General features: G+C 37.7%; 1 protein-coding gene across 14 annotated transcripts in view; it reads right to left on the reverse strand.

Moving 5' to 3' along the window:
• LOC124146687 (echinoderm microtubule-associated protein-like 2) overlaps positions 1 to 19,332 on the reverse strand; it is an 89,920-nt gene that overhangs the window by 33,607 nt on the left and 36,981 nt on the right. For 9 of the 14 annotated variants that reach the window (XM_046517111.2, XM_046517109.2, XM_046517108.2 and 6 more), the window contains 3 exons: positions 9,747 to 9,890; positions 9,162 to 9,399; positions 7,277 to 7,303 (listed from right to left, as the gene is read on the reverse strand). In XM_046517111.2, coding sequence (XP_046373067.2) covers positions 7,277 to 7,303; positions 9,162 to 9,399; positions 9,747 to 9,890 — 409 coding nt within the window. Of the gene's footprint in view, positions 1 to 1,237; positions 1,778 to 7,276; positions 7,304 to 9,161; positions 9,400 to 9,746; positions 9,891 to 12,132; positions 12,258 to 19,332 lie in introns of those variants that run through there. The other 5 variants (XM_046517106.2, XM_048403713.1, XM_046517113.2 and 2 more) reach the window with 3 other exon arrangements.

Below are 19,332 nucleotides of genomic sequence, written 5' to 3' on the forward strand. Positions count from 1 at the left end.
ATCATATATCATATATCCAACTTCCCAGTAGCCAAACCACTTAGAATTTATTTCACTTCTTCACAGATGAGACATTATGATATGATATAGGGCACCGGCACCGCCATTGGCTGCAGGAAGCGCACAGCTGCACAGTGTTGCACATGGTTAGTTACATTGCCTGTATGGGAATAAAACACATAACATCAACAATAATCAACAATATCCTTTCCCAGTCACCGTGACAACAACAAGGGGTGAGGTGGTACAACATTAGTCACGTAGTGTCTGTGTTGGGATAAACTGAATGATCAGATAGTACAACATTGGTATACATGTTGAATATACTGAGTGGTGAGTATATATATATATGTTGAATGATGGGATGGTAAAACATTAGTATAATTGTTGAATGATGAGATGGTAAAACATTGGTACAAATGTTGAATGACAATGAAGACATCACTGTGATATATTTTATGTTATTGTTTTGTTTGTTGTTGTTTAATTCCACACTCACATCATCCAGCTATACGATGGCAGTAAATAATCAAAACTTTAGAGGTATTTGCAGGAATGACCATCACATCAATAATTCAGAGTATTTAACACAGAAAGAAAATTTTTGTAAACATGAACCGTTGAGGTTCCTCAATATTTAAACATTTTGTCATTGCGTTTCCTCAGTAACAGGAAACTGAAATCTAAGCCATATGCAAGGAGTGTGACATATCCCACACAAAGGTTTTTTCAAAATATTTGTTAAGCATCTTTCATGACAACTAAAGTTAGAATAATGATGACATGACATGACACGACACTAATCATTGAAAGAGAGTTAGCTCACAAATAAACAGCATTTCAAAATTCATTTACGATGCATTCTGAATAATCAGATTCACTATTATTCTTAACTTCACAATTTACACTTGAGGACTTTCATTCAGGAAACACACTAAATATTAAGACAATGGTTATTTGTTACTAATTATCTAAAATTTTATATGCAAAAATTTGCTTCAATATTCTATCATTACTGCATGAGAGCTCCTGCACTCCATGCAGCATTGTTTACAACTTGACCCATGGAACTATTAGTCATATTAGCTGTATGATATATGCAATAGCTATGACTCGATACATAATATACCAGAATGATTAGTTTACAGAAGCATGCCAGCATTCAGCATTATATGGAGAAGTGCATGCTAAGTCACACATGCACATCAGTATGAGCTGTGATCCTCTTCAATACTACCTCTTGCTGCTTGACATTATCCCGAATAACTTTGACAACTTTTTTTTTAAACTTCAGAAACTTTGGCAGCCTGCCTTCCACTTCCCTATGCAACTGCTTGCTGTGAACTGAACTGAGGCTGGGCAGGCCTGGGTATTTAAAGCACACTCTCCAGGGTCAAGGTCAATTGAGCTGTCACATGACTTGTTTTCAGTGATGAAGAGCAGGCAGGAGTTTCATTATAAGGCTTATCAAATAGGATACAGATTAAAATGGAAAATATGTTGATTTTTTTATTTTTCTTAATTTTTTTAATTGTCTTTGTCTGTAAGGGTTTTGTGTTATCAAAAAAGATTTATTTCTATTGTTTTGAGTAGATTTATGTTATATTGAAGTACTCAGTTAGATATTATGGGGCTCAGCTGTTACTCAGCCATGTGTAAAACTCTCCAGGAATGTCCAAGTATTTCTCACCATAACCACATCTCTTTATCAGAACTGTCCACGTCATTTCAAAATGGTAACAGTATCAAAAAAGTCACATTTGAATTATTTTATGATAATATTTACATTTGAAAAGTTAAACAAAATTAGTTATTCTTGAAAAGAAAAAAATATATTTTGCAATATCCACTCTTTATCATACAATTCTGACTTATCAATTAATCAATTTATTTCAGTACTTTTAGGACTCAGGCCTTTGTGTACAAACATTATGGTCCTGGCAGAATTGCATTTAACCATTCATTTCTTTCCACATGTGCATAGTACAAATATTTTGTAATGATGTTAGAGTTTGGCGATGACATCAAAATTCCTAACGTTATGGATGTTAGGAGGAAGATAAAACTGTGTCTGTCTTACTGTATCTACGCTGGACACACATAAAGAAAATGGAATTCATTTTCAAAGCAGTTTAAGCTACAAAGTTTACATTTTCTAGGTATATTGAAGTGACGCCCACGCTCAACTTCCAGGTCATGACAAATAAAAGTAAACGAGAAAGAGCAATTTTATATTTCCTTTGGGTAATGAGGTTCAAATAGTTGTCACAATTTATAGAAACTTTAAATGTTGCATAATTAGACATTTTTTAACTTGCAAGTAGATCATTGTGCCAAATTTGTTCGAAATTGTCCTTAAAACATTGATGAAACATATTGAGAAATATCTTTTTGTTACCATATATCTCCAAATCCTAACCTACTGACTTATCAATTGATCATAATAATTCATTTGCAGGCACAAAATTGCAATACATGTATTGCAATAATTCTTATTTTTAAATGCTACACAATGCAAAAAATCTGATGAATAAGCACTAAACGATAATTCTGTTTTTATTGAATTTCTCACTACTCTGGAATTACACCATTGTCACAACTGAATATACAAGTATGAAATGGACAAATATGTGCATCTATTTCTGATGGGAATCCATATCAATTATCTTCGACATCACTGAAATATCACTCATCGCCCAGCTGAGTATTTAGCTAATGGTCTCTAATGAGAGACTACCAAGTGGGTTTTTTCCTGCCATAAATGATTAGCAACAGCCATTTGTAATAAGAATGGTATACATGCTCTGTCATCGCATATATTACCAACATACATGTAGCATTAGCCGCCAACGAGGAAGGAGTGAGTGAGTTTGGTCTTATGCTGCTTTTAGCAATATTCCAGCAATATCGTGGCAGGGAACACCTGAAATAGGCTTCACACATATTGCCCATGTGGGGAATCGAACTCGGGTGATCAGCATGAAATGTGAACGCTTTAACCACTAGGCTACCCGACCACCCCAACCAGCGAGGAACACAGATGGAACAGCAAAGTTGGAGAATCAAATAAATATGTACATATTTTAAACAGAAATAGCCACACAAATTACAAACAATACACAAATGCCAATAATTGGCATCACAATGATTACAACCCACCACATTTTCAATTGAACCAAACACAGAAAATCACACAGACACAGACTTGATTTTCTCCATTGAAAATGTGGTGGGTCTTAATCATCCGGATGAAAACTGGTGATTAAGTCTTGCCTGTAATTTGTATTTAATGTGTATACATATTCCAAAGTTTAGGTTGCTCTCTGCTGGTTCTTATGTATAATTCTCATCCTTATCTTTAATTGTCATCCTTATGTATAATTGTCATCCTTACGTATAATTGTCATCCTAAAAAATAATTGTCATTCCAATGTATTCCCATCCTTATGTAGAATTCTCATCCTTATGTAGAATTTTCATTTCAATGTACATGTATTGTCATACTTTTGCAAAATTCTCATCCCAATGTATTCCCATCTTTATGTAGAATATAATTCTAATGTATTGTCATCCTTGTGTATAAATCTCATCCTTATGTAGAATTTCATTGCAACGTATCGTCATCTTTATGTATAAACCTCATCCTTATGTAGAATTTCATTGCAATGTATTGTCATCCTTATGTATAAATCTCATCCTTATGTAGAATTTCATTGCAATGTATTGTCATCCTTATGTATAAATCTCATCCTTATGTAGAATTTTATTCCAATGTATTGTCAACCTTATGTATAAATCTCATCCTTATGTAGAATTTTATTGCAAAGTATTGTCATCCTTATGTATAAATCTCATCCTTATGTAGAATTTTATTCCAATGTATTGTCATCCTTATGTATATATCTCATCTTTATGTAGAATTTTATTGCAATGTATTGTCATCCTTGTGTATAAATCTCATCCTTCTGTAGAATTTCATTGCAATGTATTGTCATCCTTATGTATAAATCTCATCCTTATGTAGAATTTTAGTCCAATGTATTGTCATCCTTATGCATAACTTTCATCCTTATATAGAATTTTATTCCAATGTATTGTCATCTTTATGTATAAATCTCATCCTTATGTAGAATTTAATTCCAATTTATTGTCATCCTTATGTAGAATTTTATTCCAATGTATTGTCATCTTTATGTATAAATCTTATCCTTATGTAGAATTTCATTGCAATGTATTGTCATCCTTATGTAGAAATTCTCATCTTTATGTAGAATTGTGATTCCAATGAATTACTGTCATCCACTTTTACAATTCTCATTCCGAAGTACAGTTCTCATACTTATAATTCTTGTTTTATCAATAACTATCATTCTAAATTATATTCTCATCCTAATCAATTTCACATTCCAATGCATAACTCTCATTTTAATGAGTATTTCTCATTCCAATGTATGTAAGGCATAATTCTCATTCTGATGTAACACTTAAAATACATTTGCACATGGCATCATGTTCAATTTCCTAAGTCAAAAAGACAAAAAACAAACTAACTTAACATTTTATCAAGCATCAAATCCTATATTAAAGTTTATGATATAATCACAGATCAAATGGCTTTATTTACTGAAATAGAAACTGATGCGGTTTCAGTAAATACATATCCACAACTCGGAATACACGAGACATAGACAGATCTACTGCACAACATAATATAAGTTTCTGGCACAACTCCATTGACCCTCGCATAAACATGGAGTCTAATTCATGTTTTTCATATTATGTTCATGGCAAAAGGTAATCAAATATTTATCCGATTATAATTATTGTTTCCTGGTTGCCTGTCATGTTTTGCAGGACTTCAGAGGCCTTGATATCAATGTCAAACACAGTGAGAATTAATTGATCTTTTCTGTATGTATTATGTTGCTAGTGTTATTCTTGTTGTAGAACATATCATATTGGTAGTAAACGTTTCAAGTATTGACACATGTTTGTATCAGATCATGGTTCATGAACTAATGTATCACACTGCCAAAACACAAAATGACTTTAAATTGAAAAGCACAGTAGGTTTATCTCCTAAATAAAGTCATGAGTGAGTGAGGGAGTATGGTTTTATGTTGCTATTATTTATATTGAAATTTTCCAGTAATATTACCATGGGGGAAATCCGAAGAAGGGTTTCAAAGTTTGTATCCTTTGGATCACATGAGCTAAAATTAATTGTCACCATAATTCTTAGTGTTGAAATAACAGTATAGACATGCATTAACAGCATAAGTCAAATATTTCATCATGAAATCAGTGTTAACCATCTCCTGCATGCAGTGTGATTGTGTTTGTGACGCCATTACTGTAGCTGTTGTACCATCTCATCCTCCACAACACCACATTCAAAATGTGCTCAGTTAGCATTTGGTGCATACATTTTATATCCCATATCGAATATGGTGATTTATCATCAACGCGATTTTTCTATGTTAGCATTACATAACATGTCAATGAATGATGGTTGGTTGGTTTGTTGTTTAACGCCGCACTCAGCAATATTCCAGGTATATGAAGGCGGTCTATAAATAATCAAGTCTGGACCTGACAATCCAGTGATTGATATCATGAGCATAGATCCATGCAATTTGGATACGATGACATGCATCAACCAAAGACGTATATAGAATATACGTCCGTGCATCAACCAAGTCAGCGAGCCTGGCCGCCTGGCCACCGGATCCCGTTAGTCGCCTTTCACGGCACGGATGGGTTGCTGAAGACCTATTCTATCTTCACAGGCAGTTAATGAATGAGGTTTCTGGGACAGAACATGCCTCAGTGGCTCATACTTCTTATAATAATATGGTTCTGGTGGTCATGATGTATGACCTGGCTAAATGTGTGTTCATCAATGGATTGTTTCTCATGCCATAGACCACTATTTTGCTAACTAAAGTTTTGTTAACAGGCAATGACTGTCATTAAGTGTTCCATCACTACAGGTATTGGACTGTAGCCTTCAGGAACTGACAGGAAAAGCAGTGGTTGAGACACAACCGAGTAGGATACAGGTATGATACGGGTATGAGTGAGTGAGTGAGTTGGGTTTAACGTCGCTTTTAACATTATTCCAGTTATGTCACGGCGTGTCAGCTACATGTGGGAGGAAAGCCCGAAGTGATGCAGGTCTAAGATGTTTACCATTTCAGTGAAACCCACGAGCACGGGTATGGTGCTGACAAACCTAGAAACATAATTGAGGCAAACCCAGGTTTCTGGCGTGCCCAAGGGACGCAACTCTGTACAGCGAATCGCGGCACCTTAGACGACTGGGCCACCCGTGCCCCCGATACGGGTATGATACGGGTATGATACAGGTATGATACAGGTATGATACAGGTATGATATGGGTATGATAAAGGTATGATAAAGGTATGATATGAGTATGAAAAGGTATGATACAGGTATGGTACAGGTATGATATGGGTATGATACAGGTATGATACGGGTATGATACAGGTATGATATGATATGATACAGGTATGATAAGGGTATGATATGGGTATGATAACACATAATCAGCCAGGTCAAAAGTGTAATTTCAAGGAATGTCTGTTATAACTTTTCTGTTAAAATGATCAACAACTTTAGGATTCAGAGTATTTTGAGAGAACATGATCAAGTATATTAAAGACAATGATTGCTTTTACAAATTTGACAACACAGAACGCTGACGAAGCACATTTTGTAACATTGCACCCAGACCATGGTGCCTATCCATGGACGACATCTGAACAGTGCTTATAACAGGTGAGGCAGGATGGCAGCAAATCATAACAGCTCAAAATACCACAACCAATATTCAGCTTTTGACAGTAAAAGTGGGCATGTTTCATTAAAATATCTATGATTACCAATTCTTGCTATCCTGACCTTTTTTCACATCATTTTCAGTCGATTTGATTAAAAAAATAGGGACTATTGTTAGCTATTTTATTTCACAAAAGTCTATACATCATCCCATGACTCACATTTCAGACCAGTCACAGACCTGACTTTGTAAAGCAATATCACAATGTAGACATTTATTGAAACGAAAATACTTCAAGTCCCAAGTACAGTAACATTCTATAGAAAGGATATGATCTAATTACAATCTCAACTATTTCCTAAACCACGCTGGATTTTATATCATTTAAATGAATAATGATTTGAAAATAGTCTGAGAAGTTATGAGATGCCCCCCACATTCCTATGTAAGCATGTAGGTGCAACAAGCATGTACCTGTCACCATTTGCTTGAAGCTGCCTCCTGTAATCAAAGTGTGCATTATGAGGCAAAGTCAAAAACACAGAGAGTGACATTGAACAGATTATACAGAGTGCAAAGCAGCAATCAGGGTCAACTGAATCTTGTTACTGTTGTCTGTCACTGGCGACATTGCTGTCACCCGTAACTGATGACAACATTGTTGTCACCCGTAACTGATGACAACATTGCTGTCACCCGTAACTGATGACAACATTGCTGTCACCCGTAACTGATGACAACATTGCTGTCACCCGTAACTGATGACAACATTGCTGTCACCCGTAACTGATGACAACATTGCTGTTACCCAGGACAGATGACAAAACTGCTGTCATCTATAACTGATAACAACATTGCTGTCATGCATAACCAATGACAATGTCGCTGTTCTCTGTTAGATATGACAACACTGCTGTTATCCGTTAATGGCTACAATATTGCTGCAATTTGTTACAACATAGCTTTCATTGGAGTAACAACAGATTTAAAGGTCTAAAGGCTTCCAGAATTATTAAAATGATGTGTGTATGTAATCACTTGGTACATCCATATTTGCTTGGAAATTGAAATGAAATGAGATCAATTTACATGATCACATCAACATACACACATGAATTTGGAAATGTTTGTAATATTCTGATTTAGTTAGTTTTCTTTAAGATTTGCAAAGATTACTTCAAAATATTAGGAAACCTCGGTCTCTTTAACATGAGAAAAGTCAGACCATCACATATACAATGATGCAGTAGAACAAGTAGCATGCTTTCAAAAGCCTACAACATTTATCAATATGCCATCAGGGTAAATAGAACTGTAAGACTTCATTAAGGCCACAATAAATCAATTATTAGATTTTCATAAAAAAATAATTAAATATGAGGCAGGTGTCATTTTATTTGTTTGTCTTACTTTTTTAACAAACTCTTTAAGGCATCTGTGGACATTAACTGTTGATGGGTGTGATTCATGTGAAGCGTGAATGTTAAGGTTGGATGATCAAGGTAGGAAAGAAGGGGAACACAATAATTTTCTAGGAGGAGCCCATGCAAGTCTATAATGTTTGGCAAGTCTAGAATACCGCAGTATCTGAACATGAAGAAAGTCTCTGGGCTCCTTTTGATTATTTTTTATAACTATAATTCAACAACTGTTTTTTTCTGTAAAATATGTTCATTTCTGAGACTAGATGTAAGTCTAAAGAAAATAGAAAACTGTTCAAATGACAGAGAGAAAAGTCTTAAATCTGGCAACTTTGGTGTACTGTATTCATTCCAATAAACACAATCAATAAAAAGATAAATGAAATGCTTATAAGGATACCAATTTTTGTTTAATGCCGCACACAGCAATATTCCAGCTATATGAATGCAGTCTGTAAATAATGGAGTCTGGACCAGACAATCCAGTGATTGACATCATGAGCATCGATCCACGCAATTGGGATATGATGACATGCATCAACCAAGTCAGCGAGTCTGATAGTCACCTTTAACGGCAAGAATGGGGTGCTGAAGAACTATTCTACCCGGGATCTTCACGGGTCTGTAAGAACCTGGGCACAATGAAATATGGTTTGATAGTAAGGGAGGTGGGGACTAAAACCTAATAATTCATTTATTACGGCCTAGTGCAGAAACACAAAGGAGAATAATTCAAAAGACTTCAACGCCAGTGCAACATCTACAACAAGAGGTAATTGAGTTGTTCTTGGCAGTTATTCCATCAAAATCACTGCAAAGAACATCAAGATGGTCCGGATGTTTGACCCAGGCTGACTATGGGTAGAGTAAACACATGTACCAGTCGACTTTACTTGTTCCCTTGCATAACATTGAGAGACATCAGAGAAACGACTTACTTGTTTGGAGTTATTTGTGAATTGGAAAGATCTGCTGAGTTTGACAAAGAGGACCATTTCTTGAGAGGGGTTGAGTTCCTGGATGAGTGGTAGGATCGTGATTGTGGTGGGGTTGTACTTCGATGTGAGATGAGGTTCACATTCTCCAGGGGATTCAGGTGACTCTTCCTCTCATGTGATGCAGATTTCCGAGGTGATCTGAATGTTGGCTTTGACGGTAGAATGTGGTTTGGGGGAGCTGAAATGAACAGGTGAGCAAGAGTTATCTCCCTTTGACTAGTTTGCTGTATTTTATGGCCCAGTGTTTTTAGTCTTCACTGCAAGAATTAGATGTTAGGAGTTGTCTCCCTTTGATCTAAATACACCTTAAAGATAATTTAGGCCAGACTGACTTTAGCATGGGTACTTCTAAAGAGACAACTTCATCAATCTACCAGACTAGAACTTATTAAGTCTGCAGATAACTTTGACAAAGCATCTTGAGATAGACGAGTTCATCAACTTGTGTGACTCCAACGAGGACTTATGAACACAAAGGGACTAATAAACACACAGGTAACTTCATTGCTGAATTGATCAACTTACCTGACTCCAACTGAGTGATTCTACGTATGACATCAGCGAGGGCACTCTTGAGACAGACGATCTCATCTCCCTGTTGCGTGACCTTCTTCTCCAGGTAGGCCACTCGGTCAACCAGGTCCTCCTGCTCCTGACTGAGAAGACCATCTGAAACACCAAGCCAAGGTTACCAAGGTTACCAAGTTTCTAAACCATCAGTGGATGAATGGACGTTATTAACGCTGAAGTCAGCAATGTACTTGATACTTCATGGCAGCCTATATATAGACCAGGTATACCAGTGACTGAAACCATGACAAACGATCAACGCCATGATGGCATAATGTCACACAATCTAAATGAAAGAGCCTGACTCTGATCCTCAATTCAGTCAACTCCTACGACTAGCATACCTATGAAGATCCGGGGTAGAATAGGTCTTCAGCAACCAATGCTTGAGTAAAAGGCGACTAAGCTTGTCGTAATAGGTGACTATGGGATCGGTTGGTCAGACTCACTGATTTGGTTGATGCATGTTATTGTATCCCAATTGCGTGGTTCGATGCTCATGATGTCAATCACTAGATTGTCTGGTCCAGACTCGATTATTTACAGAATGCTGTCACATAGCTGGAATATTGCTCAGTGCGACATTAAACAAAAAACAAATATACAAAATGTTAAATCCTCCCTGCTGACCAATCAGTCAGGCTGTTGTAGGAAGGTACTCAAACCTCCTTTGAGTGTTTTTGTATTTCATTTTTCAACTGCTTCAAATTTAAGTGAAATGCAAATATAACTGCTTCAAAATAAATTCATATAATTTGGAATAACTGTGCTTAATAACATCATGGCAGTCCACTGGCACACAGTCAGCTAAGTAGCAGAGCTTGACCTTCAGGTCTCCATATAAGCTGTCTCTTGTGACAAGAATGAGAAAACGAGGACCCAAAGTTCCAATATGACAAGGGTCGTATCTTTTTGGTGCACTTGCATACACAAAAAATGTCCTTCCCGCCATCTGAATATCAAATTGCACACCCCAAACAAACCATCATTTGACAACAGACTCACAGTGTGTTTACAGAAAGACCATGCTGCAATGTCTGCTGCCCACTTTAGTATAGGCCTAGATGCTGCAATCAGTGCAATGTGTGAAACAGGGATATTGTCTGTACATAATAATGGTACCCGGTAATCATTAATTATTCTACTGTTGTGCATCACAGCACATAAATTAACAAAGAACATTGTAGTTTTTTGAATGACTCGAATCAAATTTGCTTGGACTGTCTATTTCGTCAAGCGTAATCCACCTTTAATACAACGTAAACACATTTAGCGTAAAAATGCTTAGTTGAATATATCCTGGCTGAACAATCAGTCTGTTGTTGGAGGGTATATAAACCTTCTTTTTGTAAGTATTTTCTTCTTCAAACAGCACCAAATGCCCATAATGTAAATGTATCGTGTACAAGAAAACAATCTCATACTTGCCGATACTCAGATTCGTAAGAATATATCTGCATAATTGGTCTTAGATCAATACCCACATGCTGATACCTGTGTTGTTCTACAAAATGGCAGCCTCATAACTGCACACTATCGTGTCATGTATTATCTGCGGGACGTTTTTTTTTGCTTCAATGACATCAATAACTGGTAACATTGACGGTATGCATCACTGCTTGTTGTATTAACAGCTGTCATTACTCAGCTTGGCAAACATCAGGGGGCCTGGGAACACCCTTTGTAAAATTACAAATACAATATGTTTTTCCAGTGAACATTGCGATATGTTGCTGTACACCGGGACAGTATTGTAATTGTACTGGAGCCATGATGACAGGCCCTTGAAAGGAACGAAAGTCTACTTCTAGTAAATCCCATATCTCTCTGTGACTAAACCCCATATCTCTCAGTGACTAAACCCGATATCTCACAGTGACTAAACCCCATATCTCTCAGTGTGTAAACCCCATATCTCTCAGTGACTAAACCCTATATCTCTCAGTGTGTAAACCCCATATCTCTCAGGGACTAAACCCTATATCTCTCAGTGTGTAAACCCCATATCTCTCAGGGACTAAACCCCATATCTCTCAGTGACTAAACCCTATCTCTCAGTGTGTGTAAACCCCATATCGCTCAGTGTGTAAACCCAATATCTCTCAGTGTAAACCCCATGTCTCTCAGTATATAAACCCCATTTCTCTCAGTGACTAAACCCCATATTTCTTAGAGTGTGAACCCCATATCTCTCAGTATGTAAACACAATATCTCTCAGTGAGTAAACACAATATCTCCCTGTGTAAACAATATCTCTCAATTAGTAAACCCCATATCTCCCTGCAAGTAACAGTATTTCTCAAGATTGGACAAGTGACATGTATAAACACATATACCTACCTGTAATATCATCCAAGCTGTTCCCAAAACACTCATCCATTTTATTCCTTAAAACCTTACACCAGGTATGTCAGCATAAGTTACGACATTACAGAATGTTCCTCACATGACAAACCAATCAGTGTGAAATAACAAATGTAACACACAATGTAAATGTAACCACACGCTCGCTTTTTTCAACGCATTTCACTATCATTCTGACCTCCCTGATATACAAATGCACCTGTATGAATGAAGCGTTATAGAAGCTTTTAGTCAGCATAGAATGAACAACCAATGAGTCATGTCACAACCACCCGACTTTGTCTTGTTTGTGGGAAAATTGAACCTGAATGTTTGAATGAGTGGGTCCACACAATGAAAGGACAGGAAGAGCTGATCGGCGTGCCACTGAAAGGTGCTCTGTGTTCAGTGTGTGACTGGTTAGCAGACCGGTAGATACAGATATTGATCTCCTTCAAAGGTATATCAAAAAGCTGGCTTATTATGTGTTCATAACATGCTCCACCTCTAAGTGTAAGTGTTAAGTGGGGGAAGTGCTGCTGATAATATCAGTTGTGATTCATTCTACTGTAAAACATTATATTTCATATTCCAGAATGAAATGGAAAATGTAGTCTGTCATACAGACCATGAAACCAATATATTCAATACAGCCCATGCAAGTCTATAATGTTTGGCAAGTCTAGAATACTGCAGTATCTGAACATGAAGAAAGTCTCTGGGCTCCTTTTGATTATTTTTTATAACTATAATTCAACAACTGTTTTTTTCTGTAAAATATGTTCATTTCTGAGACTAGATGTAAGTCTAAAGAAAATAGAAAACTGTTCAAATGACAGAGAGAAAAGTCTTAAATCTGGCAACTTGGTGTACTGTATTCATTCCAATAAACATACTCTCTGAAAGATAAATGAAATGCTTATAAGGATACCAATGTTAACAGTCACAAACTGTTCTGTTCTCGTGTGCTATTGTAGTTACCCCTAGGAAAGATTTAATGCTTTTTGAGATCACTGCACATGTGCAGTTCAGCGTGTCTTCATACCATTTCAAGCATAACCTTTTTGCTAATAGGTTACTACCTGTGTGCCATTGCACAAAGTGATCTTAGCGCTACGGTGATTGTAACTCCCATACCTTAACATAGACTTATGACAGTCATACCTAATTGGAAAAATGCATCTAACCAATGGTTACAAGGTTTAATTTCTTGCAAAATAGAACTCTTAATAAATATATGTAATATATAAGTTTAATGTTGTTTTATGGAATATATATTTATATCTGTGTGAGTGTGTGTGTGTGTGTGTGTGTGTGTGTGTGTGTGTGTGTGTGTGTGTGTGTGTGTGTGTGTGTGTATAACTTCAATGTTGTTTCTTGCAAAATATAACACTTAATGGATAACTTGTTACCTCTGTGTCAGAATGATGAGATCTGATTGGTTCACGTGATCTTGATAAAATACTGTGTAACCTGCCTTGGAGGGGAATAAATCTCCTATTCCCCGTCGCAAGCGGCTTGTGGTATAACACGTGACGTGGGATGCATAAAACCCCATGTACCCCTCGTGATCCTGCTACAACCTGTAAACACTATAATGCAGCATTATTTCTGTGGTTGCTCAACTATAATATGAGTGAATGTCTTTTATGGCTGGTTAATTAAAAGCATGAGCAATTATCCACTCTACTGATGTACAAGGGTAAACACTCTGACCACCGACTGAACCACTGATCTCCCTATACTTAATGCTTTACATAGACATATCACTGTACAAAATACTATCTTGCAACTACTGGAAAGTCCATTCTTTAATACAGTCTTACGACGGTCACCTAAAAATCAAAGTTATACAACTGTAATAAATCCTACGCTTTAACACTGACTTAGCAACTTATATCCCAGAATTGCTTTGACGAAAAGGGCGTTGTTTCCAAACTCTCTTACAAGAAAGTGATTTACAAACCTGGCTTTGCCAGAGAAGGCTGTGACTTTGACAGTATCAGCATGCTACTGTAATACTTAGGCATCGTCAGCGAAACTCCACGATATTCCTAACAAATATGAACTATGTATCTTTCCAATGCTTCATCTGAGGTGTCCCGATCTGTTCAACACGTCTTGTCACAGCCTCAGAAGGATGCTGTCCAGGAGGTGACCAATGACAACATCTGCTGCTCTGTCATTCAATAATCGCATCATAAAACTGGTTTATCGACATGGCCATAAAAGTCACATCTCTTTCAGAAGATGATCTAGGAAACAATCGAAAGGTCTTACTGTATATCAATACATGAATATATCGTCGTCTGAACCTTTTGCCTTCTGCTTCTATCAGTTAAAACCTGATGTACACTTTCAATTGATTTGAAGTAACTGCCAATAACTTTGCACGAACTTCGAAGTTTCCAAGACACAAAATAGACTGGTCTTGCTTGACAATGGTATGAGGATCTATACCGAAACATCGTCTTTACAGTAATAAAAGAAGTTGTTATCCATAAATTGTGTCTACTTTGTCATCCGTCAACTTATAAGTAGTGCCTATCAAACAATTTTCCAAGACACTTTGTACCCTATGACCTAAAAAGAAATATTCCCAAACACCTAGTTACAAATAAGAGAAAAGTGATCAATAAAAGTTGGAAGATCAGATTTGTGTTTGTTCTTGCTTATGTTATGTTTCATTTAAAGTATGTTCAATTGTACATAAAGTAAACCTGCCTTCATTTCCGATGCACACCACTCAGCTTGAAATCTGTTAAGTGCTGGACACATTTGCCTACCCCTACAGTGATATCTAATGCTGCAATCAACTGCCTGGTTCCTGGCAGTATTTGCACTGTGGCACCTTTAAGATGTGTATACAGCACTGTTTATTTGGTGATTCTATTCTTAGCAGATAGCCCACTTGGGACTGCTCTTCTGCATAAATACCCACTATTACATCCTATAATTACTCTTGGTGAGGTCATTATGTGAAAACAAGGGTCCTTGTTTTTGCATTATGACCTCATCAAAAGTAATAAATTATTCTGACATAGCACATTTCATTCATAAAGCGCTTACTTTCACAATTTCTTTCCCTGCTATCAAACATAACAGATCTTTAGAAATCTTGGTGAACCATATATTGCCAATCGCCGACAAAGTCAATATTGATCATGTGACAGGTCAATAGTGATCATGTGACAAGTATTCCAGATTACGTGATTTAACGAAACATTACCGGGTCAGTATTCTAATGTTAGGTCAGCATTGAAATTTATTGTCTTATACCATGATATGGATTATGAAATTCAAAGTTCTTTAATAGAGGAATATCAAGGGCTAATACATGCTATGTAAGGAAACGCATTCCCATATGACCAGAACATTGGTATCTGATCTTCAGCACATAGAACAGCAATGGTCCAGAATACGTTAGGCAGCACACAAATCATGCTGACAATATACTGTAGGATTGACCCTAAGTAAAACGATCACATGCTGTATAGACTTATTATTGTAAAGCTCAAGGGGTGGGCTTTATATATATAGTAATACCATGATCAGCCTACTTTACACCATCTGGTTTATGATCGAGTTTGTACATACAGAAGTGAACCAATAAATAATCTTTCATGGCTGCGATTGGCCGACAGATTAGAAAGAAATGCGAGACATTCAGTCGGCTCTTCCTGCCTAATCCATTGTAAAAAGGCCATCAGATTAATGATGGTTGTTGGTCTGATCATTTTGTGCAACTTGGTCGATATATGCAGAGGGTATAATTTTGCATACTATTAGCATAGTACAGTGTCTGTCTGGATCTATGTCGTGTATGTAACAGTCAATCTGTCAAATTAGTCATTCGATCTTGTCATGTGGTAAAATGACTGACCCCTTGTCATGAGGTGACATGACTGACCCCTTGTCATGTGGTGACATGACTGGCCCCTTGTCATGTGGTGTAATGACTGACCCCTTGTCATGTGGTAAAATGACTGACCCCTTGTCATGTGGTGACATGACTGACCCCTTGTCATGTGGTGTAATGACTGACCCTTTGTCATGTGGTGTAATGACTGACCCCTTGTCATGTGGTGTAATGACTGACCCCTTGTCATGTGGTGTAATGACTGACCCCTTGTCATGTGGTAAAATGACTGACCCCTTGTCATGTGGTGACATGACTGACCCCTTGTCATGTGGTGTAATGACTGACCCCTTGTCATGTGGTGTAATGACTGACCCCTTGTCATGTGGTAAAATGACCGACCCCTTGTCATGTGGTGACATGACTGACCCCTTGTCATGTGGTGTAATGACTGACCCCTTGTCATGTGGTGTAATGACTGACCCCTTGTCATGTGGTGACATGACTGACCCCTTGTCATGTGGTGACATGACTGACCCCTTGTCATGTGGTGACATGACTGACCCCTTGTCATGTGGTGTAATAACTGGCCCCTTGTTATGTGGTAAAATGACTGACCCCTTGTCATGTGGTGTAATGACTAGCCCCTTGTCATGTGATGTAATGACTGATCCCTTGTTATGTGGTAAAATGACTGACCCCTTGTCATGTGGTGTAATAACTGGCCCCTTGTCATGTGGTAAAATGACTGACCCCTTGTCATGTGGTGTAATGACTGGCCCCTTGTCATGTGATGTAATTCCTGATCCCTTGTCATGTGATGTAATGACTGATCCCTTGTTATGTGGTAAAATGACTGACCCCTTGTCATGTGGTGTAATGACTGGCCCCTTGTCATGTGATGTAATTTCTGATCCCTTGTCATGTGATGTAATGACTGACCCCTCATCATTTGGTAAAATGATTGACCCCTCGTCATGTGGTAAAATGACTGACCCCTTGTCATGTGGTAAAATGACCGACCCTTTGTCATGTGGTAAAATGACCGACCCCTTGTCATGTGGTAAAATGACTGACCCCTTGTCATGTGGTGTAATGACTGACCCCTCGTCATGTGGTGTAATGACTGATCCCTTGTCATGTGGTAAAATGACGATGAAACAGGTTGTAGATGGTTACCACCTTGGTAAAACCCATAACATTATAAACTGGGCAAATTTGGGTTTCAAATAACCATTCAAGGATCCTGGTACAACTAAGGGATCTAACTCTGCACAGCGTATTGCTTTACCTTACATCACTGGGAGACCCAGACTTGTAGAAACATTCAAGTTTGTCAGTACTGAGTTTCTCTAGACGTCTTGTTACTGAAAGACCGCCTGTTGCATTGCCAGGCTCTGTGTGCTTCCACAGGAGTGGGGTCAGACAACTCCAATCAATATAGGGCACCATACACCTGCTGTAAATCATGGGCCAGCAGTGCGCACAATTTACATACATTGTGCTGCATTACTCAGACAGGTGAATATAGAAGCAGGGACAGAGAAGTAGGCTGAATGCATGTCATTACAGTCAGATCCTGTTGAAACAATCATCCATTTCTCACAAAATGGTCATGAATTTCTAGACAACAGAAACAAGACTATTACTCCAAATGAAATTACTGTCATCAGCCTTTGTTTTGTTGTCAGTTCATGAAAGGTTTCTCACAAAGTATCTTACATTATGGATGAGATTATAATTGCCATGATTACTGACTTTACAAAACTCACTCACTCACTCACTCACTCACTCACTCACTCACTCACTCACTTTATTGGCTTATAATCAGAACAAGTCATAGTTCATTAGGCCTGCACATCAATTACTAAAATAAGCTGTTTGAAGAACCATGTTCTTATCAAGATTACTGACTGACGCCACGTTGATAGGTCAACTGGTACTTGACCATGCTGGTTCTGGTTCACTGAGATGACTGTCTAAAATAAGATGGACCCATATTCTCTGCAATTAACTTTCCATTTCAAGATGTTCAGATCTAGAAATTTAATAAAGCCATTGGACTTATTCAAATTTTCACTCCTACCCATAATCCTATCTAAATTTGGGTTTCAAGATTAGCACAGTCTAGATTAACACAAGTAAGATGAATGGAGACAATGTTTACAAGACAATAGCAGTTAGACAAGGTTTTGTCAGCATACATCATCATTGATCAGAATCATGTATCCCAAGAAAAGCATTTAGTTTCCATCAAATTTTATTCAAATCATTGTTGTGTTTCACCAGGACCAATCAAACTACTGGTCATCTGCCTCAGTAGTCTCAAGAGGTGTACAGGTACATATCAGGGGTAGGTGTAGGAGTTCAGTTCAAATATGGGAGCAGAGAGCTCCTTTACGTTTCACTCTGTTATAAGTGTTTACCCGGTACCTTCGGGGAGTATGTCATCTGAAGGCATCAAGACAGATTGTTAAAAGCGGTGTAAAACCATACTCACTCACTCATGAGTGAGTGAATGCTTGAATGATGATAAACATGATAAAACGCCAGTCAGAAATATTTCAGCCATATCATTTCAATCTATACATAGTCTGGGCAAGCCAAACAAGTGGTTGATAAAATGAACAACAAGAGAGGCTGTCGGGTTACCAGCTGCTGTCGGCGCATACATCAGCCATTTACTCTTTGTAGCCATAATGTTTTAGCCAGTTCTTAGAACAAGCATGGGGTTCTGGGGTCCTATTCTGACCCGGAATCATCACACTGTCGAAGAATAAATAAATGTAATCACCTATTGTTCCCACCTGAGGATTTGAATCCAGATCTCTGAACTGACAAGCCAATGCTTTAATCACTAGGCCACCTTACAACTTCTGCAATGGAGGGATTTTGGTTTTAGGCCGCTTAACAATATTCAAGTGGGACCCCATTAATTAGTTTCACAAACAGTGAACCCAGGTCTTCAGCATGACAAGCAAATGCTTTACGTTCTAGGTTACCCCGCCGCCCCTTGGTCCTGTGAGACTATCTTACATCCTGAGTATTACTCCAGTTTAGATGTTCAAATATTGTTGCACATGATGGTACAGTTGTAGTTCTTATCGCCCTTAGTTAAAAAGATTCATCAGGAATGAGAGTGAGTGCAAATGTTTAAATCCATCAATATTCCAGCCTTTAAATAACCCGGCCTGGCCAACCAGTAACTGAAAGCATGAACAACAAACCACGCGATCAGGGCACGATGACCCACCATCAGCCAAATCAAAGAGCCTCACAACCAATCTATTTGTGACAAGCATAGGTTTCACAAGCACAGGTTCAGGGACCATTTCTAC

The sequence above is a fragment of the Haliotis rufescens genome, unplaced genomic scaffold (assembly GCF_023055435.1).
Source record: "Haliotis rufescens isolate VD_foot unplaced genomic scaffold, xgHalRufe1.0.p SCAF_3, whole genome shotgun sequence".
NCBI classification, from domain to species: Eukaryota; Metazoa; Mollusca; class Gastropoda; order Lepetellida; family Haliotidae; genus Haliotis; species Haliotis rufescens.